Source organism: Suricata suricatta, chromosome 5 (assembly GCF_006229205.1).
Source record: "Suricata suricatta isolate VVHF042 chromosome 5, meerkat_22Aug2017_6uvM2_HiC, whole genome shotgun sequence".
Classification (NCBI taxonomy): domain Eukaryota; kingdom Metazoa; phylum Chordata; class Mammalia; order Carnivora; family Herpestidae; genus Suricata; species Suricata suricatta.
In genome coordinates, this window is record NC_043704.1 from 152776339 (window position 1) to 152802195 (window position 25857).

At 57.2% G+C, this 25857-nt stretch overlaps 3 protein-coding genes across 9 annotated transcripts in view; 1 reads left to right on the forward strand and 2 right to left on the reverse strand.

Moving 5' to 3' along the window:
* TTC21A (tetratricopeptide repeat domain 21A) overlaps window positions 1-1569 on the reverse strand; it is a 35345-nt gene extending 33776 nt beyond the window's left edge. Inside the window, exons 1-2 of the mRNA XM_029938788.1 lie at window positions 1375-1569; window positions 554-751 (exon numbers count right to left, since the gene is read on the reverse strand). Coding sequence (XP_029794648.1) covers window positions 554-751; window positions 1375-1569 — 393 coding nt within the window. The remainder of the gene's footprint in view (window positions 1-553; window positions 752-1374) is intronic.
* GORASP1 (golgi reassembly stacking protein 1) lies at window positions 1300-8523 on the forward strand. Of its 7 annotated transcripts, XM_029940543.1 has the most exons (10): window positions 1300-2107; window positions 2443-2523; window positions 2940-3143; window positions 4414-4500; window positions 4646-4776; window positions 4963-5125; window positions 5846-5996; window positions 6350-6502; window positions 6678-6970; window positions 7625-8523. In XM_029940543.1, exons 1-9 carry the CDS (start codon window positions 2093-2095, stop codon window positions 6929-6931), a joined length of 1239 nt encoding a protein of 412 aa, XP_029796403.1. In that variant the 5' UTR covers window positions 1300-2092; the 3' UTR covers window positions 6932-6970; window positions 7625-8523. The 7 variants fall into 7 exon arrangements, with proteins under 7 accessions (XP_029796403.1, XP_029796399.1, XP_029796401.1 ...); XM_029940539.1 differs by lacking the exon at window positions 1300-2107 and having other exon boundaries at window positions 2126-2523; window positions 6678-6977; XM_029940541.1 differs by lacking the exon at window positions 1300-2107 and having other exon boundaries at window positions 2126-2523; window positions 6678-6977; window positions 7678-8523.
* WDR48 (WD repeat domain 48) overlaps window positions 8509-25857 on the reverse strand; it is a 25477-nt gene continuing 8128 nt past the window's right edge. Inside the window, exons 9-19 of the mRNA XM_029940537.1 lie at window positions 24416-24490; window positions 23245-23347; window positions 22152-22249; window positions 20988-21095; window positions 20587-20683; window positions 17455-17550; window positions 15321-15426; window positions 14369-14456; window positions 12064-12140; window positions 10537-10729; window positions 8509-10315 (exon numbers count right to left, since the gene is read on the reverse strand). Coding sequence (XP_029796397.1) covers window positions 10220-10315; window positions 10537-10729; window positions 12064-12140; window positions 14369-14456; window positions 15321-15426; window positions 17455-17550; window positions 20587-20683; window positions 20988-21095; window positions 22152-22249; window positions 23245-23347; window positions 24416-24490 — 1137 coding nt within the window. The 3' untranslated portion in view covers window positions 8509-10219. The remainder of the gene's footprint in view (window positions 10316-10536; window positions 10730-12063; window positions 12141-14368; window positions 14457-15320; window positions 15427-17454; window positions 17551-20586; window positions 20684-20987; window positions 21096-22151; window positions 22250-23244; window positions 23348-24415; window positions 24491-25857) is intronic.

The following is a 25857-nucleotide window of genomic DNA, read 5'->3' on the forward strand; positions in this document are numbered from 1 at the left end:
GGCGCCGGTGGCCGAGGGCGGCGGCGGCGGGGTCTGTGTCTCCTTCCCCATGGCCCGGGCCTGTCTTCGGCTGCGGTCGGCCCGGCGCCCTCCCGAGGGCCAGCCAAGTAGGAAGCGGGAGAGTTTCCTGGTCCGGCCGGGCCGCCCCGGGACGGCACTTCGCCCGGGTTCGGCCGGGAGGCGCCTATGCGCTCGTCATGCTCGCGATCGCCTCCGTGCTGGGCCTGCGGGGAGAGCCAGCGACGCCGAGGCGCGAGCCCGCCGCCCTCGGGGCCAGGGAGCCGGTCGGCCGCCGGCCGTCGTCATGGGTGCACAGGCCTCAGGCTCCTCGAGGAGCAGAGCGAACCAGCCAGGGAGGGCAGGAGCGGGGAGCCGGGAGGTGGCGCGGAGGGCACGGGGCGACCCGCGGAGCCGCGCTGCCGAGAAAGTCGTCCTGCTGCTGCGACCGGGAGCTTCTGGGCAAAGTGAAGCCGGAGGGGAGGGGTCCCCTAGAGTCTAAAATGGAGGAGAGGGGCCAGCAGGCACACGGACCGTTGGGGGTGGCAGTGCGTACCCCGGAGAAGGAGGCCGTGACGGAGGCGAGAGGGGCAGGAGGGTCTCCGACCCCAGACCCTCTGTTTTCCGTTGGGCCCCGTGGATAGATGCAGGGCTGAGTGTAGGCAGGCCAGCGGATCACTTCGGCGAGGCGGGTCTGTATCGTGGTGGGAGGCTCTGTTAACGGCTGCAGGGGGAGGGCGACGGGAGGGTTTTCCTACAAGGAGAACCGGGCGGGCGTCAGGATTCCGCCTCGGTGATGGGCTCTCTCTAGCACCACGGCGGCGCACCCGACAGAAAAGGGGGACAGTGGGATCCATCCGGGAGAGTTTTGCAACAGGTTGATGGAAAGCGAAGTAATTGAGGGTTTGGCAAGAGGGAGGGGTGTGGCGATGGGGGGAGTGAAAAGAGGAGGGGCCTGTTGGAGAGGGCAGAGTGGAGAGGCCAAGGGGTTGGACGTCTTCCATTCCCCAAAGAAGACACCTTCTGCTCCGGCAGGCAGAGTTCTGGGTGCCCTGCCGCAGAAAACCGAGAGAGGCGGAGGCTGGATAGAGGTGCAGGGGTAGGTGGAGAGGGCAGGGCCCCGAGGTCAGAGGCCGAAGCCTCTGGACCGGACAGTGATGGGGGGCTGCTGACAGTGAATACTGAGGAGGGTGGCCGGCAGCTGGGGGGCACTGGGCTCAGGAGCAAGGCCCGTACTGGGGGTGGGGCGGGGGGCCTGGAAGCGGTCCTGCGCAGGGAGGAGCGCCCCCTCCCACGCTGCCCCTGAGGAACTGTCCTGTGGCTTTCACAGGACACCTCGTGGCAGCGCTGCTGTGAGGGGGTGGCGGCAGGGCTCACAGTGCACCGGCTGCGGGCCAGCTGGGACTGGAGTTGGGTCTCCGAGCTCACTGTCACGGGAAGCTGTGGCAGCCTGGGGAGGGGGTGACACAGCCAGAAGGGGCTCCTGATTCCAAGGGCCCAGGGTGAGCCCTCCTTCAGCGGGGCAGCCACGGCTCTGGGGCTGGTGGGTGGCAGGCCACAGGGCCTCTCCATTGTGGGGGCCACCGGAGCCAGTGCCCTCCGGGCTCATGCCTGACCGGCAGGACATCAGGTGCCCACAGCCCAAGGCCTGAGGCTGTGGGCGTGGAGCGCACGCAGGGTCCAGCCCTGGGCATAGAGGCCACATTGTTTGAGCGCCGCTGTAAATGGGGCCTTTGAGATTTCTGCCCCAGCTGGGAGGCCTGCTGGCTGGGCTTTTGGAGACAGCAGGGGGCTCCCCCTGCCTAGCGGTGGCTCCTGGAGGAGCTGTTCTTCAAGTAGTGGGGACTAGACCAGGAGGCTGGGACTTCACCCCACCCGCCGGGCACCCCACTCTGGCTCATCCCTGGGGCCAGTCGCTGGGTCCACTTTCCTCCCCCACACTCCTCAGCAGCTCCCACGCCTGCCCAGCTGATCTTGGATCTGTCACCACAGGGTCTGGGGCCCTCGGGGACCTGGCCACAGGCTGCCTTCCCCCCCTGTCTGTCCAAGCACAGCCCTGGTTCCATCTGTCTTGGGGCCCTCCCTTCCTGCCCACATGGAAACCTTTACGGTAAAGCCTCTGGCTTCCCAGCCCTGGGCATCCCTGTGTGTCTGTGGCTACCAGGTGCCCCAGGGCTGCCCTGAGCGCCCCCGTGAGGCGTCTCTGGATGCGGCATGTGTGCCTCATGATCAGACTAGAGCCACTTCCTCAAGAGGAAAGTTTGTGCCCAGGAAGCTCGAGGGAGAGGGTGGGGTTGCCTGGACCTGGCTCAGCGGCCTGGTCCACAGCGCACAGTCCCCTGGGACACAGGCAGGCGGTGGTGGCGGATGGTCTCTGCACTGGGGGCGGCGCCTTCCGGAGAGTCACCAGGTGGGGTGGTGACTGTGGCCGCTGCCTGGGGACAGGTGCAGGAGAACTCGCCAGCCCAGCAGGCCGGCCTGGAGCCCTACTTTGACTTCATCATCACCATCGGGCACTCGAGGCTGGTGAGGCTCCCTGATGCTGTGTGTGTGTGTGTCTGTCTCCTGTCCCACAGCAGGCCCCATCCTGCTCTGCCCCACTTCTCTCCTGGAGGGAGGGCCACCCGTCTCCTCCAGGCCTGTGCCTCCCCTGACTCCTGGGGCTGCCTTTCCGGGCGGAGAGGTGCCGAGGCTCTGGCCAAGGGGTGGCTCCGAGAGGGGCAGCCCTGCCATGCTCGGGACCACCTTGCTGTGTCTCCCAGAGGCTGCGCGAGGCGGGTCTGGGGGTGCCTCGGGGCGGTGGGGGCCATGGTGGGCGTTCCGGGTCCCTCAGGGTCAGCCAACCGCCTAGGCCCTTCCTCGTCTCAGACCCGGTGGAGGCTGAGGGGCCCCGGCCCGGTGTGTGTGGGGGGTGCTCGGAGTCAGCCCCGCTGCCCCCGCAGAACAAGGAGAACGACACGTTGAAGGCCCTGCTGAAGGCCAACGTGGAGAAGCCCGTGAAGTTGGAGGTGTTCAACATGAAGACCATGAAGGTGCGGGAGGTGGAGGTGGTGCCCAGCAACATGTGGGGCGGCCAGGGCCTGCTGGGCGCCAGCGTGCGCTTCTGCAGCTTCCGCAGGGCCAGCGAGCACGTGTGGCACGTGCTGGTGAGTGGAGGGGGGGCTAGCACGGCGGGGGGTCTGGGGGAGGGCGGAAGGGGGCGGTGGCCAAGCATGGGGGCAGGGCAGGGGGGCCTGAGCCGGGGAGGTGGGGGGCGGTGCCTGAGGGGGGCAGGGAGGGGTGAGCACAGGGGCAGGACAGGGGCGCCGGGGCACAGAAGTGCCAGTGCTGCTGTGAGAGGGTCTCTGAGGCTCTGAGGTCAGCTCCCCGTCACCGGAAGTGTGCGCGCCCCGCTTGCTAGCCAGGTGACGCTGGGCACGTTCCTACTCCGTAAACCTTGGTTTCTTGTTTTCCGAGGGGCCGGGTCTCCAGGAGGAGTGGTTATGGGGCCAGTCTTTACAGTGGCTCCTCTGGCCCCCCTGGATGCCACTGCCCCTCCGCTCTGGCAGGTCCCCTGGGAGCATCTTTGGGCCTTGGGCTGGGGGCTGGGGTCTCAGTGACTGAGCTGTCACAGAGGTCGCTGTTAGTATCTGTTCACGGACACACGTGCGCACACTGCGTGGGCGTTCACCGGGGACGCCCTCATCCCTGGAGGCCTTGGCCTCCGGCCTGGTGGACCGAGGGTGCCGGCGTCGGCCGCGGGCCGCTGTGACTTCGAGCCGCCTCCGCGGCGCACTGACCTCTCATAGGGGACTGAACCTTCGGCCTCGCTCAGCCTGTCCAGGGGGCAGCGGGGGCGATGGTGCAGGCCCCTGGGCTTCGGGGAGACCGGGAGACGGGAGACGGGGAAGGGTGGTTTCCTGAGGGAGACAGTAATCCTCCGACCCAGTGCTGCTCGCCCCTCCCCCTCCCCCTCCGCCCCCAGACTCCTCCCCCCTCCCCCTCCGTCGCCCCCAGACCCCTCGGCCCCCCTCCTCCCCCGCTGGAGGATCAGTGCAGTTGGGCACCTACTGCGGTCCGACGTATGCTTTTCTTTACGTATATTTCATTTTTAATCTTCTCGGCAGCCCTGAGGTTGGCTGAGAGGAAGTACTGTATATCCTACTTTTAATTGCAGGGAGACTGACGCCAAGGGGGTAGGTGTTAACCCAGGTCAGACTGCGGAGCTCAGCAGAGCTCAGGGCTGCCAGCGGCGCCTCGGTGCTGCCCTCTGCCGGACAGCCTGCGGGAATGGGAGTGGGGTAGGGGAGTCTGGGCCTGAGGTCCCCCCTGCTTAGGGACAGCGGCCAGGGGTCCTACTGTGTACCTGGAGAGGCCGGCCCTCCCCCCTCCCCCAGCTCCAGGAGCAAGACAGGTAGTTGGTGATTCTTTCTGCAGGAAGTGGAGCCCTCTTCCCCTGCCTCCCTCGCCGGCCTGTGCCCCTACACAGACTACGTGGTTGGCTCAGACCAGATCCTGCAGGAGGTGAGCAACACTTGGTCTCTGTGCCCCCGTTCCAGGTCCCTGAGCTGGGTGTGGAGATGGGTGCCGCGGCGGGGCTGGGGGTCCGTGGCGGTGGGGCCTCCGAATCCCCGCTGGGAGCAGCGCTCAGGCACTGGCTTTCTCGTAGTCCGAGGACTTCTTTACCCTCATCGAGTCCCACGAGGGGAAGCCCCTGAAGCTGCTGGTGTACAACTGGGAGTGGGACTCCTGCCGGGAGGTGACTGTGACGCCCAACGCGGCCTGGGGCGGAGAGGGCAGGTACTGGCTCGGGTCGGCCCCGGGGCCCAGAGCCCCCCTGTGGGGGTGGAGGCTGCACCCTGGGTGCAGGAGGCACCGGTCCGGGGGTGCCCTTTCCGCCTTTGCTGCCAGTCGCGGGTGGGGTTGGCGACCGCAGGACGGGCTAGGGGACAGCCCCTCGCATTGAACGCTTCTGGACTTTGGCAGCCTGGGGTGTGGCATCGGCTACGGGTATCTGCACCGGATCCCAACGCAGCCCTCCAGCCAGCACAGGAAGCCCGCTGGTGCCCCGCCGGCTGGCCCCACGCCCCCCGGCTCTCCCGCCCCGCCTGGCCCAGAGCCAGGCCCCAGGCACGGTGACTACACGGAGGTGTGTGGGGAGCACCTGGGGGTGGGGGTGGGGGTGGGGAGGGACCCTCGTGTGGGCGGAGAGGCCTGCCACTGGGGGAAAGAGGACTCGAGTCACCAGGTGCCCGTTTGGGGGGCCCGTGGCAGGACTTTTTGCCTCTGGGACCCAGACGGTCCCATCCTGGGACAGTGCGCCCACTTTGGTCCTCCTGCCACTGGGGTCTGGAGGTGACGGTAACGGCGAGGCATTAGTTGTCACTTTCGTTTGAAACTGAGGCTCAGAGGTGGGCAGAGCTGTGTCCTGGGCCTCGGTGAGTCTGTGGCAACGGCGGTCAAAGGCGGGGCCGGCTGGCTGGCCCGGTCCGTGGGGGAGCGCCAGACCTGCCTCCATGGCCGGGGGGAAAGTCACCCGAGGCCCTGTGGGCGCTGGGCTGGTGCCTGGGTCTGTCTGGCGGGCAGCAAGGATTGCTCCTTGGACTTGCTGGGCTCAGCGAGGGCCTTCTCTTCTGGTGGGTTATTGGATCCCCGGGGCTCCTCCTGTCGGCCCCTCGTGCCTGACTCGGGACCACCTGGACAGGGAAGGGACCGCCTGGACGGGGAAGGGCGGGGTCACAGGCCATTGGGCTCCTGCAAGCAGAGCTGAGTTTCCATAGGGAGTGTGTGCTGGGGGTTAGGTTGGCCCACGGACCACACGTCCTGAAATGCCCCCCGCCCGCCCCCCCTTCTGCCCTGGCCCCGCTAGGCCCTGCTGCAGGCACCGGGGTCCGCCTTGGAGGAGCAGCTTTCCGAGCCCGGGAGTCCCAGCTGGGCCGCTCCAGACGGCGGGGGACTCGGACGTCCCACAGAGGCACCTCTTCAGCCCCCGCCTCCAGTGCGGCGCGTCATGGACCCAGGTAGCCGGCAGGCCCTGGAGGGGAGGCTCAGTGGCCTGCAGCCCCTACGTGCCCCGGTGGGCGCCAGCATTAGGGCGAGGCTTTCGCGGAGCTGCCAAAACCTTACACGACCCGTTGGGCCCTCCTGGGTCCCACCTCCTGGGTCCTATCTCCTGGGCTCCCTGCCACTGCGCTATTCCCACGAGGCCCAAACCCGGACTCCTCTTTCTTCGGCAGTGAGGACCCCTGTGGGGTTGGGGGCACCCCCGTGGGCTGAGGGCACTACAGTTTTAGGCCGGGCCTGGTGCCCCAGGGCACTGGCTTTCCAGTGGTCCGGGCTTTGCGCTGGGAAAGACTCGAAGCCCTCCCTCTAGGCTTCCTGGACATGTCCGGCATCTCCCTCTTGGACAGCAGCAAGGCCAGCGTGTGGCCTGGCCCGCCCTCCTCCACGGAGCTGACCTCCGCAGCGGTGGCAGCCTCGGGGCCCGAGGACGTGTGCTCCAGCAGCAGCTCTCACGAGCGCGGCGGTGAGTGGCCAGGAAGGCCCCTCGCTGGGATGGACGCCGGCCTTGGGGTGCAACATGGCCTCCGCAAGGCGTTCGCCACAGAGCTGCCCTTCCCCTTCGGCGCCCGGGGTGGGTCGGGGGCCGTGCAGTGGCCAGCCCCGGTCCCGCGGCCTCCTGAGCACCCCGTCTGTTCCAGGTGAGGCCACGTGGTCTGGGTCAGAGTTTGAGGTCTCCTTCCCGGACAGCCCAGGCCCCCAGGCCCAGCCGGACCTCCTGCCTCAGCTGACCCTGCCCGACAGCCTCACGTCTGCGGCCTCGCCGGAAGACGGGCTCTCGGCCGAGCTGCTTGAAGCACAGGCTGAGGACGAGCCCGCGAGCACGGAGAGCCCGGATCCGGGGGCAGAGGCCGACGGGGCGGCCGGCCAGGCCCAGCTCTCCACCCCGGAGTGACGGCCCAGGCTGTGGCAAGGCCCAGTGGCGTTTGAGGAGGTCAGAGGTGGGGCGCCGCGGAGGCCACGCTGCAGCCCCTCTGCCAGTCCCCAGCCCAGGGTGTCCTACTGCCTGGGCTGCAGCCCCCAGTGATGTGCAGGGACTTGCGGGCAAGGGCTTTTGTGTCCCCTCGGACCCAGCTGGTCTCCGAGGGGACCTCTCAGCATTAATTCTGCATCGACGGTCCTGGCTTCGGGGAGTCGGGCGCTTGAGTCTCAGACAAGTCCATTTAGGGTGGTGGGAAGCTAGGACCCGTGCCTAGATCGAGTTTTGGGGGAGCTGGGGTGGGAGAGGAGGACTCTGCCACTTGGGTGGGCGGAGGCGGCCCCGGGCCTTGGCATCTGCGGGCCAGGGCCTGCTCCTGCTCTGGTCCCCGGGAGGCCGCGGCAGGCCCCCCAGGCCCGCATGCCTGTGAGGGGAGGGGAAGGGCTGTGACACCTCAGAGCACCCGCCCACCCCCATAGCTCAGCTGGCCCGGTGTGGCCCGGAAGGCAGCCTCAGGCCTGGGGGCCCCGGAGCCCCAGTTCCAGCCTCTTGGGTCAGCGCCCTCATCCCTGTGCGGCGTGGCACAGGTGGCTCGGGCCGAGGACTCGGGCCAGTCACAGCTGCAGGACAGAAGCAGTGAACTTGCCTCCCTCTCCTGGGAAATTCCAGGCCCTTCCACAGAGACTCCCTTGACGTCGGTCACGCCGTCTCTTCTGCCCCAGGGACTGCGCCCCGCTGACCCGCTGTCAGCCCCCAGACTTCCATGACCGTCGTCTACACAGACCAGGCGTTTGTCAGCCCCAGCGGTGAATCACCGTCCTGAGCAGACTCTGAAAGCTGGTCCTGAGTGGACATGGCTCCCACCCGAGGGGCACAGGGGGCCTGGACCGCTGTGTGGCGGGGTGGGGGTGCCGCCGGGCTCTTCCTCACCGCACGGCTGGGTCCGTCGCCTCCACCTCCACGTGCCCTGGGCACTCTCCCCGTGCTCCGGTCCCCAGCGGCCCGTCCCCCATAGGTCCTTTCCCGATCTGCCTCCCACCCTCCCTGCCCGCTTGCTGTCGCCTCCAGAGCTGCCTGCAGCCTTGTCTTCTAGCTGCCACCCAGGGGAGGGTCCCTATGCCGCTTGATCTGTAGCGTCTGCACTTCCCAGGGTGCCCAGAATTCAGTTAGGCCCGCGGGACGGGGTGCTCGGGGCGCACGACCAGGTGTGTGGAGGGAGGCCCCCTGGAGAGCGGAGCGTCAAACTGCCAGCGCCCGGGGTCGGACGCCCGCGGGAATCCGGGGAGGAGAGCCGTCGCCACAGGGCCGTCCTGACACCAGCCTCCCGGCTGTGGTGGCGGGCAGTGCCCTTTACCTTGGAGCCGGGCTCTCCCCTCCCTCGTCCACATGCCCCTCCCGAGACAGGGCCGTAAAAGGGGCATTGATGCCAGCTGTCGCCAGGATCAGCACGGAGCCAGAAGATTCTGTCACCTGCTATGAAGGAAAGTGACAAGTGAAAGAAAGAAATGTGTACTCATTTTGGTGACAAGTGAAAGAAATAAATGTGTACTCGCTTTGAAACATTTTAACTAAAGCCTTTATTCTATACAACCGTGAAATACAGATTTTTACCCTTTTGGCATAGCAGGCTGTCCAATTTCCTGGAAACTATTACTGGTTGACTGGAAAGAAAACAAGTAGAAGCATGCCGAGGGTTGGTGGGTGACAGGAAGGGGGTGCAGCCGCCCCCGAGCCCGGTCCCGGGGCAGAATGGCCCCGGAAACCTGTTCCGCAGCCCGAGGGCCCTTCCTGCAGACCCAGCCGGGGGCTGCCCAGTGAGCCGTGGGGTTTTCGTCATAACTCACAACTATTGCTAAAAAATGTGCACCAAAAGTGCACTGTTGTGTCCAACCGATAGAAAGGATTTTTAAAAAAGGCGCCGGTGGCTCTCTGGTGAGGGACAGGGACCCTCTGGAAGCGTGGCACATCTGTGCTCACCCGTCCACGGTGCTGGGGCAGTGGGCCGTCCGCTTTCCACAGGAGGCTGGCCAGTGGGGAGGGGGCCCTGCCTCTCGGGCCTCAGGCGGCCCTGGGCCCAGCAGTGCCCCCGCGGAGCCTGGGGAGACTTTCCGCCCCCCGGCTGCTGGGGCCTGAGCGCCGCGCAGGCGGCCGGACCCGAACAAACTGCCGTCCGAAGGCACTTGTGCTTCTGGCTTCACACGGGAGGCTTGGCTTGTCTTACGTGCTTTCCAGGGGCCTTTGCTCTGCTCTGGACACAAGTGGGCACTTCTTCCCGCCCAAAGTTGAAGTGTTGATCCCCAGTAAGTTATGTTCTCTACGAGACTCCAAGGATTCTACGGAAGCTTTAGAGCGTTAGAAACACGAGGGAGAACTCTGGCCACGGGGCCACCACCCCTGGGCATGTAAGGCTGGGGGGGGGGGAGCGAGGGGGTTTGCTCCCGGCTGGCCCGCCGCCGCTCACGGGACACTTCTGACTCTGCCGGCGGGCACCTCAGGGGGCGTCTAAACGGAGCTAACTTCCCATCGCGTCTTCCGTTGTGATGATGTCACACCGTCACCCAGAGCAGGGCCTGTGGCACCACCTGGCTTCTGCCCATAACTGAAAGCGGGCGCCGTGGGGGCGGGAAAGAGCTGCCCCTGCCGTGGCCCGGGCGCCCTCTGGTCTGGCACCCAGAGTTCCTACAGGTCTTCCCTAAAAGAACGCATCTGAGATGCAGTATGAAAACAAGGCCAGGAAGGAGATTTATTCTGAAATGGGCTGGCTCTTGAATTGTACAACACAAATTCCTATTAAAAATAACTCTTAAATGTGAGAACATTTGTTCTGTTTGTTTTTAATGACCAACTCGGAAAAAGCCTTCCCAGGCGCTGCATGGATGGAATGTACTCTTAGAAAAGCTACAGGGCATGTAGGGTTGAGGCTGAAACACAGTGACAGACGCGCCTCGAACAAGTGCGGACAGACAGGTCAGGTCCCGCGGGGCCCGAGGAGCGGGCCGGGCCGGCCTGCCGTCCGTGCTCCGTCCGTCCTGCAGGACGAGGGCCGCTGGGGGGCTGCGCTGCCCGCTGCCTCCCCGGGGACAGCTGGATCTACACATGGAGACGGGTTTCTATATTACATCTCGATTAGTCGCTTCAACTGAAAGAATCTCGGTCCGCACCGCGCCGGCCGGCGAAGTCTTGCTCCCGCGGGGGCCCGGCGGCTTCCTAGGACGACTCGGGCCCCAGAGGCAGGTCGGGAGGTGAACGCCCGGCAGCGCGCCCTCACGTGGACTTCTGGCGGTAGTGGAGGGTGAGGTCGCCGCCGCTCTTCCAGATGAAGTGCTTCACCGTCCGCAGGTCCATGTTCGGGTCCAGCACCTGACAGCAACACGACACGGAGGAGAGCGCGCCAGAGCCCCCGCCGTGCGGTGCCTGAGACCCCCATCGTGATCCCAGGGGCCCTCCCCAGGTGACCCGGCTTGCCCCCCTCGTCCCCGCCCGCTCCCGATAATGCAAGCCGGCCCAGGAGACGCGCAGCCTGGGCGGCTGGGCCCCTCGGAGGTGCATAAAATGGGGCCGCGCTCCTCCAGTGCACTTACCTGGTCCTGGCACAAAAGTTCGATTTTCTCCTCGGCCAACACAGCGATGTCCTCTTCTTTCTCCTGTTCCCCTGGTTTTTCGTTGTTAGAAGAGCTAGTGGTTTGCGACTCGTTATCCAAGTTGATGATTTTCTCGTAAACGTGTTCCATCACTTTCCGGACCTGGAGCATGTCGCTCGCAGAGAGTCGGTCTCTGTCGAACGCAAGGGCAGACTGTAGCGTCAGGAAGCCACCGGGCGCTGTCTTACCGGGCCCCGTGCTCACGTTTGCTAACATAAGGCACACCAGAGACACAGACCGGCCCGCGTCGTCAGTCACCGCTTTAATCTCCCGTTAGAAGGGCCCATGTCTTTTCTACAGTGTCCCCGAGACACAGACGTGTAACTGAGGTGAAATGCGTGTCCTGAAGACTCACAGTCCCATGAAGAACAGCTTTTGGGTTTTATCCCGTAAAGACTCCCCGGCGCCCCAGCGAACACGCCCCGGGGAGGGAAGGCAGCGCAAGGGATGGTCAGGCTGTGGTGCCCTTGACGCTCACCCCCCACGGCTCTCAGCCCTACCGCCAAGACCTCCGGCCTGAATTCCAGGCCGCGAGCCCAGAGCCGGCTGGGCATCTCCAGGCTGGTGTCCCACCGGGGCCTCAAACTCGAGGTGTCCCTCACTCCCAAACTACTTCCGTACTGCTGACGTCACTTAAAAATGGCCGACCCAACAGCTCAGGCTCAAACTCTGAAAGCCATCTTGAACTCAGTCATGAGAAGTGATACCTAGGACGTGCTTTAAAACAATTCAGTGAGGGGACGCCTGGGGGGCTCAGTCGGTTAAGCGTCTGGCTTCTGCTCAGCTCACGATCTCACAATCTGTGAGTTTGAGCCCCGCATCGGGCTCTGTGCTGACAGCTCAGACTCGTTATCCTGGAGCCTGGTTCGGATTCTGTGTCTCCCTCTCTGTCCATCCTTTCCCACTCACTCACTCTGTCTCTCTCTCTCAAAAATACATAAAAAATAGAAAATAAAATAAAATAATCCGGGGTGTGCGTGTAGGTGGGTGGGAGGGCGGGGAGGTAGAGAGGAAGCACAATGTCCAGACATGCCAATAACCATGAAGCCGTCTCACAGGATGATGGGGTTCATTCTAATCTCCTTTTCGTGGACGTCTGGAAATTTCCACAACAAAAGGTTTAAAGTCTTGTTGACTACGTCTCTTTTGAAATTCTATCCATCCTTCCAGGTCCAGCTCCAATTCCACGTCCTCCAAGAAGCCTTTCCAGAAAGCTCAGGCCCCAAATCCCTTTCTTTCTCCTGCTCTCCTCATTCCCCAGGTGTCCGAGAAAGAAGTCTTTATGCCCGAGTCTTACTTTCTTGAACATCTGTGGCCTACCGCACAGGTACCTGACAAATGGTAATTTCAATATGTGAAAGTAGTTTTGGGTCTAGAACGTGCCTCCTTTGCTGCAGAAGTAATCAGAAAGAATAAAAAAATCTCTGGCGATTAGATCAGGCATCACATGACACTACATTTACTTACTTTTTTAAGGTTTTTGCTCCCGAAGATGCGTGAGGTTGGAGGTAGAAAGGAATTTTGTTGAATTTGGGCATATTTTTCTGAAATATTAAAAAGAAAGGCATAATCATTTCTATTAGCTGATGAATGAAAATGAAGTCAATAAAAAAACCCTGATTTACCAGTTAGCAGTTCTTTTACAACTGAAATGGACTTTCTAGGAGATGTATATAGTAAGCTATCTAACCACCTAAAGCCTAGTGAAAACGTATCAGGAAAGTTTAACGTTCAGGTTTGTAATAAAAAGTACGTAGGACGAATGATACATCAGTGGCAATATGAAACTGCAGTGCATGGCTCTTCTCAACAATTCAGCGTCTTAAAGGGAAACAAATTTTATTTGCTATTTAAATCAAAACCTCAGTTCCACACTAAAACACTGGGGCTGCTACCTCAGGGCCCAAACACAAAGTTGAGTCCTGGAGAGAAGCCCACAGCGCCCCCTTTGGGCAGAGCCACACACTCGGGGCTGGCGAGGCCCGGCAGCCAGCTGGGAAGGCCGCTCAGGTCTCCCCCTTTCCCCGCCCTCACATCAGCTCTGGGGTTTTAATCAAGAGCAGAAACTCCAGCCAAACCCCGAGATGTCCCCCATGAAGTAACCCACGTGTTCAGACGAGGGACAGAACCACCTGTCACCTCTTCTCTGGTTTTAACCCCTGCGGGCCGCCATGCCATGCCCTGCCTGCATGTGTCCTCTCGGGACTGTGCCACAGGCCTGAAGTCAGCAGTGCGCCCCACGGGAGTCCCCTACTCGGAGGAAGCAGTGCTTACGGGAGCTCAGACTCCTAAGAGCACAGAATACCCATCACGTGTCACAGGGGTGTTAGGTTCTTGGAGGTATATCTGGTCAGAAAACACATTTTCTGAAGGTTCTAGAGATTAAATCTCTTTTCATATGGCTTTAGGAATAGATAACACAGATCAGCAGCACAGAGTCTAGAAACAGACCCATGTGCACATAGAAATTTAGTCCCTGATACAGACAGCATCTCAGATTAGTAAGGAAGGACAGGTTATTCAAAAAATTGTTTTGGCACACTTGCTGGCTGGCTGGAGGAAGTCAGCATCGTACCTCACACCGAACAGCACAAATTCTAATAAATTACAGATCCAGACACAGACAAGGATCACAGACGTTCAGGAGGAGAATACCCAAGCGAGATGTGACCCTCGGGGCCACAAAGATCAATCTGATTACATAAAAATTCAAGCTTTGTGCCTGGCAAAAGACACCAACCAGGAACAAAGTAAAACTTCAACAATAGTCAAAGGGTTACTATTCAATACGAAGAAACCCTACAAACCGGTCAGAAACACAAACTCCCGAATAGAAAAATGAGTGAAGAATACAAAGAGGCACCTGACAGAAGGGGAAACACAAGGAGCCCACGGAAAACGACGCCGGCCCTCAGGGCCGGTGGGAACAAACAGCCCACGCTAAGACACGAGGTCGTGGCCGTCTTTTAGCAAAGCCTGAAAGAGCCGGCGCCGGGGGCGCGGGCACGCGCACACCGCGGTGCTTCTGTGGGGGGCGCACGGCCCTACGGTCAAAACGTAACACGTGCACACTCTGATCAGCAATGCCACGTGTAGGAATTTATTCTAAAAAGCATACAGAGATACGTGTACAAGGACGTTGACTGAAGCACAGTCTGTCATAGAAAACACTGGAACAACCTTAACGTCCACTGACAGGGCGCCGGATAGTTAAACACGGCACATTTATACAAAGACACACTGTGCACTCATTAAAAAGGAATGACCCACATGATGCACAGATGTGAAAAGATGTGTCCAAGACGTATTTTTAAGTGAAAAATAAAATCAAACCAAGTTGCAGAACCGAATATGTACTAGATTTTGTGCAAAGTAACGAACCGTGTGTCCCCACAGCACTGAGCAACAACTGCTCGTGCGCGCACGGAGGCGGCCCCGGAGGACGTGCACCGGGCCGCGGGCAGTTACCACTCCGGGGGGGACAGGCATGACCGGAGGACAGGGTGACTGGGGAAGTGACGGAGTCTCCGTGTTCATGTCCGTTAACAAGCACAGGCAATGACCGTAACAAATTCCAACAAGCGCGCGCGTGCACGTGCACACACACACACACACACGCACACACACGTGACTGCCGGCTTCCCCGGGCCTGGGGCCGCAGGGACGTGGGGGAGGGCTCGCCGGCAGCCCAGTCTCTCCCAGCGTTCGAGACGGCGCCGGCTTCCCAACCTGGAAAGGACAGGAGGGCGCGGCGGGAGCGGAGGACACTTACGTCCACGGTGATGTCAATGACCCATTGTGGCACTGTCTCATTAAGCAGCATCGACTCGGTCTCGCCCCCAGAGTCTCGGCAGAGCAGCCTAAACACAACCATCAGGTAGTAAGTGACACGAGAAGCACAAATGACAGCCCTCCCCCCAGCAGAGTGCACTCAGACCACCAGGCGGCAGGACTCTGTCCGACGGGAGGCCTGGGTGCGGGCGGAGTCCGGACAGAGCCGGGACAGAGCCCTGCCCGGGCCACAGTGCCGGGGACTCAGCGAACTACCGTGAAGGAAGAGGACTCTGAGCCCAAGGCAACAGGGGCGGTTTTCTCCCTCCGGGCCCTGAGAAGACCCCAGTGAGCCCCTCAGGGCTCTAGCAGAGCCCCTGCGAGCACCACGGTCCTCAGGAGCAGCGTGGCCCTGATGCTTTGGGCAGGGACTGCTGGGGACCCCCACCCCACTGTGACTCTGGCTTCGCCAAATGGGAGAGCTTCCTGCCGAACTCGCCAGAGAGGCTGCCTGAGAGTGAGGTGCTGACCTCTGTGAACACGGGCCCGGCTCTCAGCAAGGACGCGGCCTCCGTGAACGTGGGCCCGGCTCTCAGGGGGAACGTGACCTCCGTGAACACGGGCCTGGCTCTCAGGGGGAACGTGGCTTGACAGCACCAGGCACCAAACTGTTGCTGTGGCTGGAGATGGACAAGCCCCCTGAGCCCGCATACCCACAGAAGCTACTGACAAACAATTTCCCTTATTTGGAGGCTCCGTCGGTAGACCAAGCGACTCTTGACCTCGGGGTTGTTAGTTTGAGTGATTACTTTAAAAATATAATCTTTAAAAATTATTAATTAAAAAAATAAAATCTTAACGCCCCCCGCCCCCAATTTATCATGCTTGAATCAATACTTGTTCGTAAACGGGACACCTCCTTCGGCAGGGTCCCCGGCCCTCCGCACCCATACCTGAATAGTGTGCGTCCTCCGGCTTCCCCAAAGATCACCGGGGTGTGGGGGGGAACTTGGAAGTATCCGTTTCCCTTCTGTACGCGGTTCTCCTGCTCCCCATTTACTAGGAAGAGATGCAGATGGTGTCAGTGTCCAGAACTAGTGCTCAAATCTAACATTTTATTTCTACAGGCCTCAAACACTGTGAAGTTTCTAAAGGTAAAAGTCTGGTAAGTCAGCGGATCAGATAAAGGTAAAAAACAAAGTTAAATTTCCACAAAGAATTAGGACAGCAACTTGGGTCGCCCCTCATGGGACATGCTGTACAGACTGAGACCAGATATCAACGTCTGAGGTCTGCGGTAAGGAGAGACCCAACTACTTCAGCCGCAGGGAAGCCAGGACGGCCTCTTTGGAAATGGCGTCCACCTCTGTGCACGTGGGCAGGACGCCAAGGTCAGAAAAACTTCTCAGGCTGGAAAAAATCTGTTTTAATGGCAGCCATAACTGACGGCAGAGGTACTGGTGAAAAGTAAAATGGCCAGAGAGACCCAAATCTCTATGAGAGCGCCATCTCTGCACATTTCTTTCCCTGCTTTCTGACCAAGCGCGGCTGAGCCCCACTGAGGGCCACCCTGTTCACAAACACATTCCTGGGGCCCTGGAAGCAACCTCACCCCCTCGCCCGACCTGCAGCACCCAGCACCCAGCCCCTCTCCCGCAGCACCCAGCACCCCTCGACCTCAGCATGCTCTCTCTGCCCTGTCCACGGACCCTTGGCCCCACCAGAATGCCAGTCCCTGAAGGACGGAGTCCATGCCCGTTTATCTGTGTCGGCCCTGCCAGCAGCTCACGACACGCCCCTGGACCCCTGAGCTGCTCAATGAGTGGAACTACATGGCTCTGGAGGGTCCGCGGCGCCTGGTACTGGTGCACGTGCTGCCCGCGCGGGGCGGTGGGCCCTGCCTCTCTATGGCATCTGCACGTGTGACTCCTTCCCCACTCCCACGGCCGCAGCCTGGGTGCCCGCCGTGCAGACTGTCCTGCTGGTCTCCGGTCTCTACCGTCTAGTTGGGCCTCGAAGGGCATCCTCACGGTCATGCTGCAGGCAGGCAGGGAATGGCAGGACCACAGCCACGCCGCTCCTAAATGCCAGCGCCCACACTGAAGCTGGCTGTTTCCACCCTCTGTGGAGAGATCTCTCCAGTGAGCTTCTCTGGGACTGTACACCTCTGACAGGGAGGGGAGCGCGCCAGATGACAGGGAATGAAAGCCACCCTGGGCGGGGTTGGCGGCCTCTGTCAGGGGACAACACAGGACCGGCTTGCAGAGATTCAGACCCCGAAGGCCGTTATGCGTGAACCAGGCTCTCGCAGGAGGCCCCGGCCATCACTGACCATGGGAAGTGGGTGATCTTCAGAGTCCGGAGGCCGCACAGCAGAGGGAGCCCTAGGTGGGCAGGACCCGAGGGTGCTTCTGCTGACTGCAGGTGACAGACGGGCTGTGACGCTGTGAGGTTTTCTTTCCTCTTCATTCAATCAAACTGAATCACACTCGCAAATCCAAAACACGTTCTCCTCTACTGCCCAGAGACGTCCCTGCCGGGCCTGTGGCACACGCAGCTTTTCAACGTCCTCCGTGACGGGCCCTTTACAAACACCCGTTCGCTTATCCTGACACTTGCATTGAAATCTGATTCTCTGAAGCGTTTAGAGCCCAGATCAGTAGTTCATCAGACTAGGTAACGTCTGTGTCTCGGGCCAACATGAACTGTGACCGGGCAAGGCCGGAAGGGCCTCCCGACACAGCCAGTCAGCCAGCTCCAGGGCCAAGGCCACAGGACCCCGCGCCCCGAGAGAGCCGGCCGTGGAGGAGACCGCTGGGCCGCTCACCTCTCAGGAAAGGTCACGTGGACACAGGCCTGCCGGGAGCAGCTTCACTGAGCGTGCCTTCGGAATCTGAGCTAAGACCAGATGTCCTCTGACGCGAGGAAGGGGGGCTGACAGATCGGGCACGCCACTCACATTTATTTTGTCACGACCGAGCAAATGCGTCTTAAACACTTCTTGAACAGCCTTAGAATAACAAACCCGCCAAGCGTCTTAAATCTCCCAGTAATTTAAAATCGATTCTTAGGATGTAAAACACGAACCATGGTTTACGTCGTTTTCCTCCTCATCCATCGGAGTCACGTGTGTTCGCGGCCAGTACTCCAGGAGGGCTTGGAGTAGGAGCCCCCCCAGGTTCACTGCGGGAGAGGTGGAACGAAAAGGCATGAAAAGGGAACTCTAAGTTTTAACCTAAAAACAGAGGGAAAGAAATAAAAACTGTTTCCACATATTCAGATGCTAAATCTTAGCCCAACGCCAACGATGTTTAAAAGAAAGGCTTTAAAGGTTTTGCCAGGTCTATTAAAATTTATCTTAGACTCTTCAAGCAGTGATGGTACGGAGCGAACGGATGCTCTATCTGGTTGTTCAGACAGAACCATTCTTTTCTTCTTCTTTTTAATGTTTATTTTTGAGAGAAAGAGCAGGTGAGCAGGGGAGGGGCAGAGAGAGAAAGAGCAGGTGAGCAGGGGAGGGGCAGAGAGAGAAAGGGAGACAGAATTCCAAGCAGGTTCCGTGTTGTCGGCGCACAGCGCGGTGCAGGGCTCGAACCTATGAGCAGTGAGATCATGATCTGAGCTGAAGTCGAACACTTAACCGACTGAGCCGCCCAAATGCTCCGGATATAACCATTTCTTTAAAATGAACACAAGGGCGCCTGGGTGGCTCAGTTGGTTAAGCGTCTGATATATTGATTTTGGCTCAGGTCATGACTTCATAGTTCCTGAGTTCAAGTCTCACATCAGGCTCTGTGCTGGCAGTATGGAGCCCACTTGGGATTCTCTCTCTCTGCCCCTCCCCTGCTTACAGTATCTCTGAAAATAAACTTACAATAATTTAAAAATGAACAAAAACAGGAATTACATTCTCTAAAGAACTATTTCCATACAAGAGCTACTAAAACTATATTTATATACATCAGGTATATCTACATGCTACATTCTTAGGAGAATAGCATCCAAAAATATAATCAATAAAACATAACAGACCTTCATAAGTCTCTTCTCATAATACACAAGAATAAACTCAGAAGAGATTAGGATTTGACTGTCAGAACCATGAAACTCCTAGAAGAAGGGGTGCCTGGGTGGCTCAGTTGGCTAAGCGTCTGACTTCGGCTCACGTCATGATCTCGTGGTTTGTGAGTTTGAGCCCCACGACGGGCTCTGTGCTGACAGCTCGGAGCCTAGAGCCTACTTCAGATTCTGTGTCTCCCTCTCTCTCTGCTCCTCCCCTGCTTGTGCTCTTCCTCAAGATTAAATACATAATAAAAAAAACAAAGTTCTAGAAGAATCCATAGGCAGCAAGCTCCTGGAGCCTGGTGATGGTCTGTTGGATCTGACACCAGAAGCAAACACAAGAGCGGCAGTAAGCTGGAGGGCCTACACGGAGCTGACGAGCTCCAGGAAACCATCAGCAGCCTGAAAGGCAAACTATGGCACAGGGGAAAACGTGCAAATCACAGCGCTGATGAGGGGTTAATACCCAACATGTGTAAGGAACTCATACAGCTCAACAGCAGGAAAAGAAAAACAAAGCAATCTAATTAAAAAATGGGCAGAAAGCACGCCTGGCCGGTTCGTCTGGTGGAGTATGTGACTCCTGATCTTGGGAGTTGTGAGTTCAAGCCTCACATTGGGTATAGAGATTACTAAAGAATAAAATCTTAAAAAAGGAGAGAAGATCTGAAGACATTTTTCCAAAGAAGACATACAGATGGCCAACAAGTACATGAAAAAAATGCTCAACATCACTCATCATCAGGGAAATGCAAATCAAAACCACAACCTCATACACATCAGAATGGCTGGTATCAGAAAGATAAAAAATAAGTGTTCGTGAAAATGTGGGTAAAGGGAACCCTTTTACACTGTTGGTGGGAATGTAAACTGGCACAGTCACTGTGGAAAACAGGATGGAGGCTGCTCAAAAAATTAAAAATAGTAATGCCATATTACCTAGCAATTCCACTTCTGGAATTTACCCAAAGAAAATGAAAAAAACTAACTCGAAAAGATATACACACCCCTATGTTCCCTGCAGCAGTGTTTACAGTAGCCAAGATCCGGAAACAAAGTGCCCATCGATAGATGAATGGATAAAGAGGAAATGTGGTGAGTAGATACAGTGGAATATTATTCAGCCGTAAGAAAGAACAAAATCCTGCCATTCGTAATAATTGAGGTGGACCTTGAAGGCAATGTGAAGTCAGTCAGAGACAGAAAATACCACATGGTCTCACTTATACGTAGAATCTTAAAAAACAAACAAACAAACAAAAGCCCAAATACAAAAGTCACAGCTACAGAGAAGAGCGTGCTGGCCGCCGGAGACGGCGGCAGGGGCACAGGCGGGTGCCAGCAGGCACAAACTTGCGGTCTGCAAGCCAGTCGCGCTGGCTCTACTACAGTACCGTCCGCAGGTGCTAAGAGGGGAGGTCGTCAAAGTTCTCATCACAAGGGAAAAAAAGCGTCACCAGGTACCATAGCAACGGGCATTACCTAGATTTAGGATTGTTTTGCCGTATATACAAATACTGAATCATGCTGTGCATCTGAAACTGATATGATGTCACATGCCAATTATGCCTCAGTTTACAAAACAAAACAGGAAACACCAGAACTGTTTCCAGCTGCAGGGGTCCGACTCCAACGGATTTCCAGAAAGGATTAAGGGTAGAGAGTGTGCCGTGTGTTTAATGGTTAAAGGTAAGCCAGACCGTGAGAAAAATCAAGACCCCAAAACATTTATTTATTTTAAAACAAAACAAATTTGAGTTATTTACTTATTTATTTTGAGAGAGGAAGAGAGCATGAGCAGGGGACGGGAGAGAGGAAGGAGGGAGGGAGGGAGGGAGGCAACCCCCAGCAGCTCCACGCTGTCAGCACGGAGCCCCAGCCAGTACTCGAGCTTACCAATCATGAGATTATGGCCTGAGCCAAAATGAAGAGTCGGACACTCAACCGACTGAGCCCCCCAGGAGCCCCAGGACCCCCGAAACATTTAAAAGGCAGTCGTATTTTCCAATTCCATGAGAGAATACACGTACTTCTTGAAAAATGATTTTAAAATCCCCAAATATTGTTTAAGAAAGAGAGAGCACAGAGCAAAAAACCCAACCCAACCCAAACCCGATGAACGACCCTGGGGAGGAGGAGGGAGGCACGGGAACGCACGTTTTGGGTCTGACCCGTCGGGGCTGCTGAAGCCGGCGTCTTTTGCGGAAACCCAAGCAGCAAAGCAGTCACTCTCGTCCAAGGTGATGGTCAGCATCTGTCACGGGAGAGACACGGCCGCTGCCAGTCCGCTCGAGCGCGCACCCGAGAAGCCCGGCCGGCCAGCGGCACGCTGCGAGTGGGGCCAGGGCGCATTCCGTCGGACTCCCTGGGACCGCCACTTAGTTTACCGGGACGCCAGGGGCACTATGCAACTGCACTGGGCAGGCGTGCAAGTGAAGTGTGTACTGCGTCCACGTGTAACCACACAGGAGCCTGCAATTAATACTCCTTAATTCTGAGCTCCACTAGACAGAGACTTTCAACATCCCAAACTGTACAAGTATCAGCTGTGAACTTACCCCGGTTTTTAAGTCAACGGAGAACCAATTTGGCACGTACACCATCTTAAATCTTTTCTTAATTTCATCTTCGAAATCTACTTTGCCCAAATCTTCAACTTTACATGCCTAAACATCAAAAAGAAAGTACAGTAATTATCAGTATAAGTGGTAAACTGATTTGATTCTGACTTAGGTATTCAAAATTTTACACATACTCACATCCGTCTAAATAAAACGGAGTCAGAGAAACATTTCAAAAAGGCTGTCGCCAAATGGTTGAAGGCAGATGCTTTAACACAAAAACACCTGCTCTTAAATTTTTTAATTAAAAAACCACCGAACATTGCTTCTGGGAACCGTACTCTTGCTGATACTGATAAAATGCACCACCACACTTGCTTGGAAGCAAGGTCAAATGAGGCAAAAAAACTTCTAAGGAACAAAGAACAGTGACGAAGCAGGAGACCCGGGGAGCGAGAAAGTCCGACTGCTGCCCTGTTCCCTCCCGTGAGAGCTCCCAGCCGGCCCGGGTGTCCTGACCCCCCCACCCCTGGCTGGAGCCCTGGGGGGCTTCCGACTACAGGGCAGCTCGCCTCGGTTCTGATCTGCGCCACAGAACACTCCCTCCACCAGGCTCACGCCGACCTGGCTCCTTCCTCAGAGGCCACCGTCTTCTCAAAGGCCGCCGCCGCTGCCTGAACTCTATCCTGCGCCTCCCTGACGGCAGAGAGACCTCGGGTCCCTCACCTCCACGTAAAGCTGGCTATTTCCCGAGGCCGCGCCACACACTGCCCCACCCCCGCGGTGCGCCCCCCGGCTCGAGGCCAGGGCCCCGCTAAACAGCCTGCAGAGCACAGGACAGACCCTGCTCTACGCTGCCTCCCTCAACAGAGACTGACTCGGCCCCAAATGTCAACAGAGTCAAGGATCAGGGACTGTGACGCATTCATTTCAAGGCAAGGCAGCATATAACACAGAGGGAACGGTCCCATTCAAATTTTGGGGGTTTAAAAAGATGAACTGTGGCCTTATCTAATACTTGTATAAAAATGCACCCCCCAAATGAGGTATTACTGCAATCAAATCTTAACTTACATGCTTACTCTCTTGGTTATTATATATATTTTTAATAAAAAATAGAGTTATTGGAATAACTCACGTTTTATACAAAAAGATACTCACCTTCAATACATCCCAATATGCCACGTTGTTATTGGTGTCTTTGGTTAGGATATGTCTCTTATCGTTAAGGATGTGACACTGGATGATACTCGCGCCCCCTGCAGGAGAGAAGAGGCCACGCCATGAGCACGGCAGTTCTCCGCTCACACTCACGGACTGGCCAGCCACGGCACAGACCCGCGCGTCCGCCAGGAGGTGAGGCAAGCGACACCCAGACGCTAACACGTGTACACACAATCATACCTAAGGCAAGTTAAGGCCAAATAAAAACTGTCTCATTTTAAAAACAGATTATAGATTTAAAAACTCCCGACTTCGAGGGGACTTCTAGTGGAAAACTGTTCAAGGCAAACGGTTTTACCCATCAGGAAAAGTTCAAACGATGACAGAAAATCTCTGAATCAGGCCCGTCTTTAACTTGCTTCCTGTCATTCTCTTTGAGGCCTCCTGCAGGGACACTCGATTCTGACAGCCGTGCCTCGGACCCGGGGCTGCGGAGCCGCACGCCGCTCAGCCCCCGGGCCCACGCGCCGGCACTGAAGTCAGAGCGGCCCCTTCTCGCTGTCGCCCGGAGAACTCGAGGGCCAGAGCGGACGTTCTCTGTCTTGTGCTGAGAGACAACATTCAACTCTTATACTTTACAAGCTGGTTCTTGGCTTTACCAACACCATCACTATTCTGACGCTGGGCAAAAAGAAAGCCTACTTTTTAAAGTCACTAAACAGCATTTTAAAAAAATGTTCATTTTTCAGAGAGAGAGAGAGAGAGAGAGAGAGAGAGAGAGAGAGAGAAGACGAGTCGGGGCGGGGCACAGAAGATGTGAGCGGGCTCTGTGCTGACCACAGAGAGCCCGATGCCAGGCCTGAACTCACGGCCTGAGCTGAAGTCAGATGCTTAATCGACTGAGTCACCCAGGCGACCCAACTCTAAATAGCATTTAAAAAATATTTTTCTTCTATTAAAAATAAACCTATACACTGTGTCTTCTGTTGACGGCACAATTACATCTAAAGGAGGGCATCTCCTTTCTGTCCGTCTCTTGGTGTCGGTAATTTGGCTCGGCGGGAAGCACCGTCCAGCCCCCCCCACTCACCTTTGATAACCTGGTCAGGCTGTGTGCACAGTGGTGTTATAGGATTTGTACAGTCATTGTCATAATCTCCGGAAGCTCTGAAATTATGAATTCCCTTCAAGGTCTAAAGGAACAAAATTCATTTTTTAATCATTTTATGCTTTATCATTTGGCAATCTGTTTATAAAGTGGCAAAACACAAAAAACAAACAAGGAACAACAAAACAGTAACAATATCAACCAAAAACTAGTGACAAGGTACAATCACCTATCACGGTTTAAAAAACGGAACAAGTGTTAAGAGGGGAGGGTCGGTGCTGTCTCTTCGGAGGGAAAAGCAAGCAGCCTTCCGGGCAAAGCTATGCTGGCCTCAAACTGGACAATGAAACTTAGACAAGGCCTGGGACAGTTTTTACCACACCAAGGAAGTCCGCTGGACCAGCAGACGGACAGACAAACGCAAACACACTCTCTTCTGTCATCCACACGCAATCCAGTACGCAAGAAAACGTAAATATTCTTTGAATAACATTACGGGTTAATACTATTTTTGACGACTTCTCTAGGCGTATCCTCTAGTTCTCCCCCTGTTCCACAAGCCAGGAGGGGCAGGAAATGGACTTGGAAGCACAGCTTTCTATCTCCTCCTGTGCTCAGACGCACAGAATGCTGACAGGTGTCCCTGCCTGGCGGGTACGGGCGCCCCCGCCTCCCAGGAGCACAGTGAGACCTCCCGAGCCGCGGTGCCAGGACGACCAAGACACCATCACCGTTTCTCGAAAGCAACAGCCCTCCTCTGACTTCCTTTGCTTAGAGAACACTGGTGACGCAGGGCTCCGCGGAAGCGCAGTGGACAAAGCGAACTTCTGGATGCTGGGGGAACCTGCACCCAGCTGTGTCTTCAAATGCGGCTGTGTGAGGTCAGAGGCTGCACTGGTAATTTTCGGTTCTATCGGCGGCGTGCCTACTGTGAGCACAGCACGTCTCCCTCGGCTTCTGACAAAGAAGCCGGAAGCTTCGTCTCGACTTTCGCCTTAATGTTACTCCAGCCCTTAGGGTGACTCACACAGGCTTTTGGATCTCTGCCACTGCTCAAAAGCACGCTGGCCGGCAGGTCCACCTTGAGCATCCGCTCCGAGTACCCGGCGAGTCTGCGATGACAGCGTTTTGCAGGTGTGCGGGGGCCACTTACCCACTTATTCACCGTAGACTTCGTCGTGGCAACCCAGATGGCGGGCGGGGGGTCGGCGGACCGGTCGAGCTCCATCTGAAACAGAGCACAGAACACGGCTCTCCTGCATGTGGGCTCTCCCGAGCCGCTGGGGCCAGCCACGGATGACTGAATATTGACTGCTTCATCCAAGGTCTGTGGGCTGACTGTACCCTGGCATGCATTAAGAGCTAGGGATGCATGGGGCACCTGGGGGGCTCAGTCGGCTAAGCATCCAACTTCAGCTCAGGTCATGATCTCATGGTTCATGGGTTCGAACGCTGTCTTGGGCTCTGTGCTGACAGCTCAGAGCCGGGAGCCTGCTCCAAATTCTGTGTCTTCCTCTCTCCCTCCTCCATTCATCCTGTCTCTCAAAAATAAATAAACATTAAAAAAAAAGCTAGGGATGAACAGGGGTGCCTGGGTGGCTCAGCTGGTTGAGTGTCTAACTTGATTTCGGCGCAGGTTGTGATCCCAGGGTCATGAGGAAGAGCCCCACGGCAGGCTCCGGGCTGAGCGTGGAGCCTGCTTGGGGTTCTCTATCTCCCTCCACCCTTCTACCCTGCTCATGTGCTCTGTCTCTCTCTCTCTCTCTAATAGAAATTTTTTAAAGAGAGAAAAGCTAGGGATACACAGAATAATGAGGGAGTCTCTTTGCTAAGGGAAGCACGGTCACAGAAAAGCATAATAGGGCTGACTTCTCATCAAAAACAGGGCTGAAAATCTGTGTGACTTTAATTAATCAGGGGCTCCAAACAGGCACACTTAAAAGGATGACTTACCATAATTTGTTTTTGTTACGCTTTCGTTTTGTTTTCATGGTTTTTACGTTTATTTATCTATTTTTGAGAGAGCGAGCAAAAGGGGAGGAGGCGCAGAGAGACAGAACCCAACGCAGGCCCCAGGCCATCAGTGCAGAGCCTGATGCAGGGCTCAAACTCACAAATCAGGAGATCATGAGCTGAGCTGAGACCAAGAGTTGGATACCTAACCGACTGAGCCACCCAGGCTCAGTCATTCTTATTATTCTTTCTTAGTAACAAGGGAACAGATCTCTTTTTCTTTATGAAAATTTTTGTACTAAGAAAGCATTTTAACAATGCGGCAAAGGTGACAAATATGCAAGAAAGTCACCCCCTTACCTATGAACAGTACACTATGTCCTCTGTATTTTTAAAACAGTATGTGCATAGAAATACACACCTGCACCCGTGTGCACAGTCTGCACACGAAATCCCAGTCCTTAGTCAAACCCTATCTTTTCCGTGCCAGGACATGGAAGGTAGGGGCTGTGGGACAGGCTGGACCCCAGAACACAGAAGGCAGGGGCCGTGGGACAGGCCGGACCCCAGGACACGGAAGGTGGGGGGCCGTGGGACAGGCCGGACCCCAGGACACGGAAGGTGGGGGGCCGTGGGACAGGC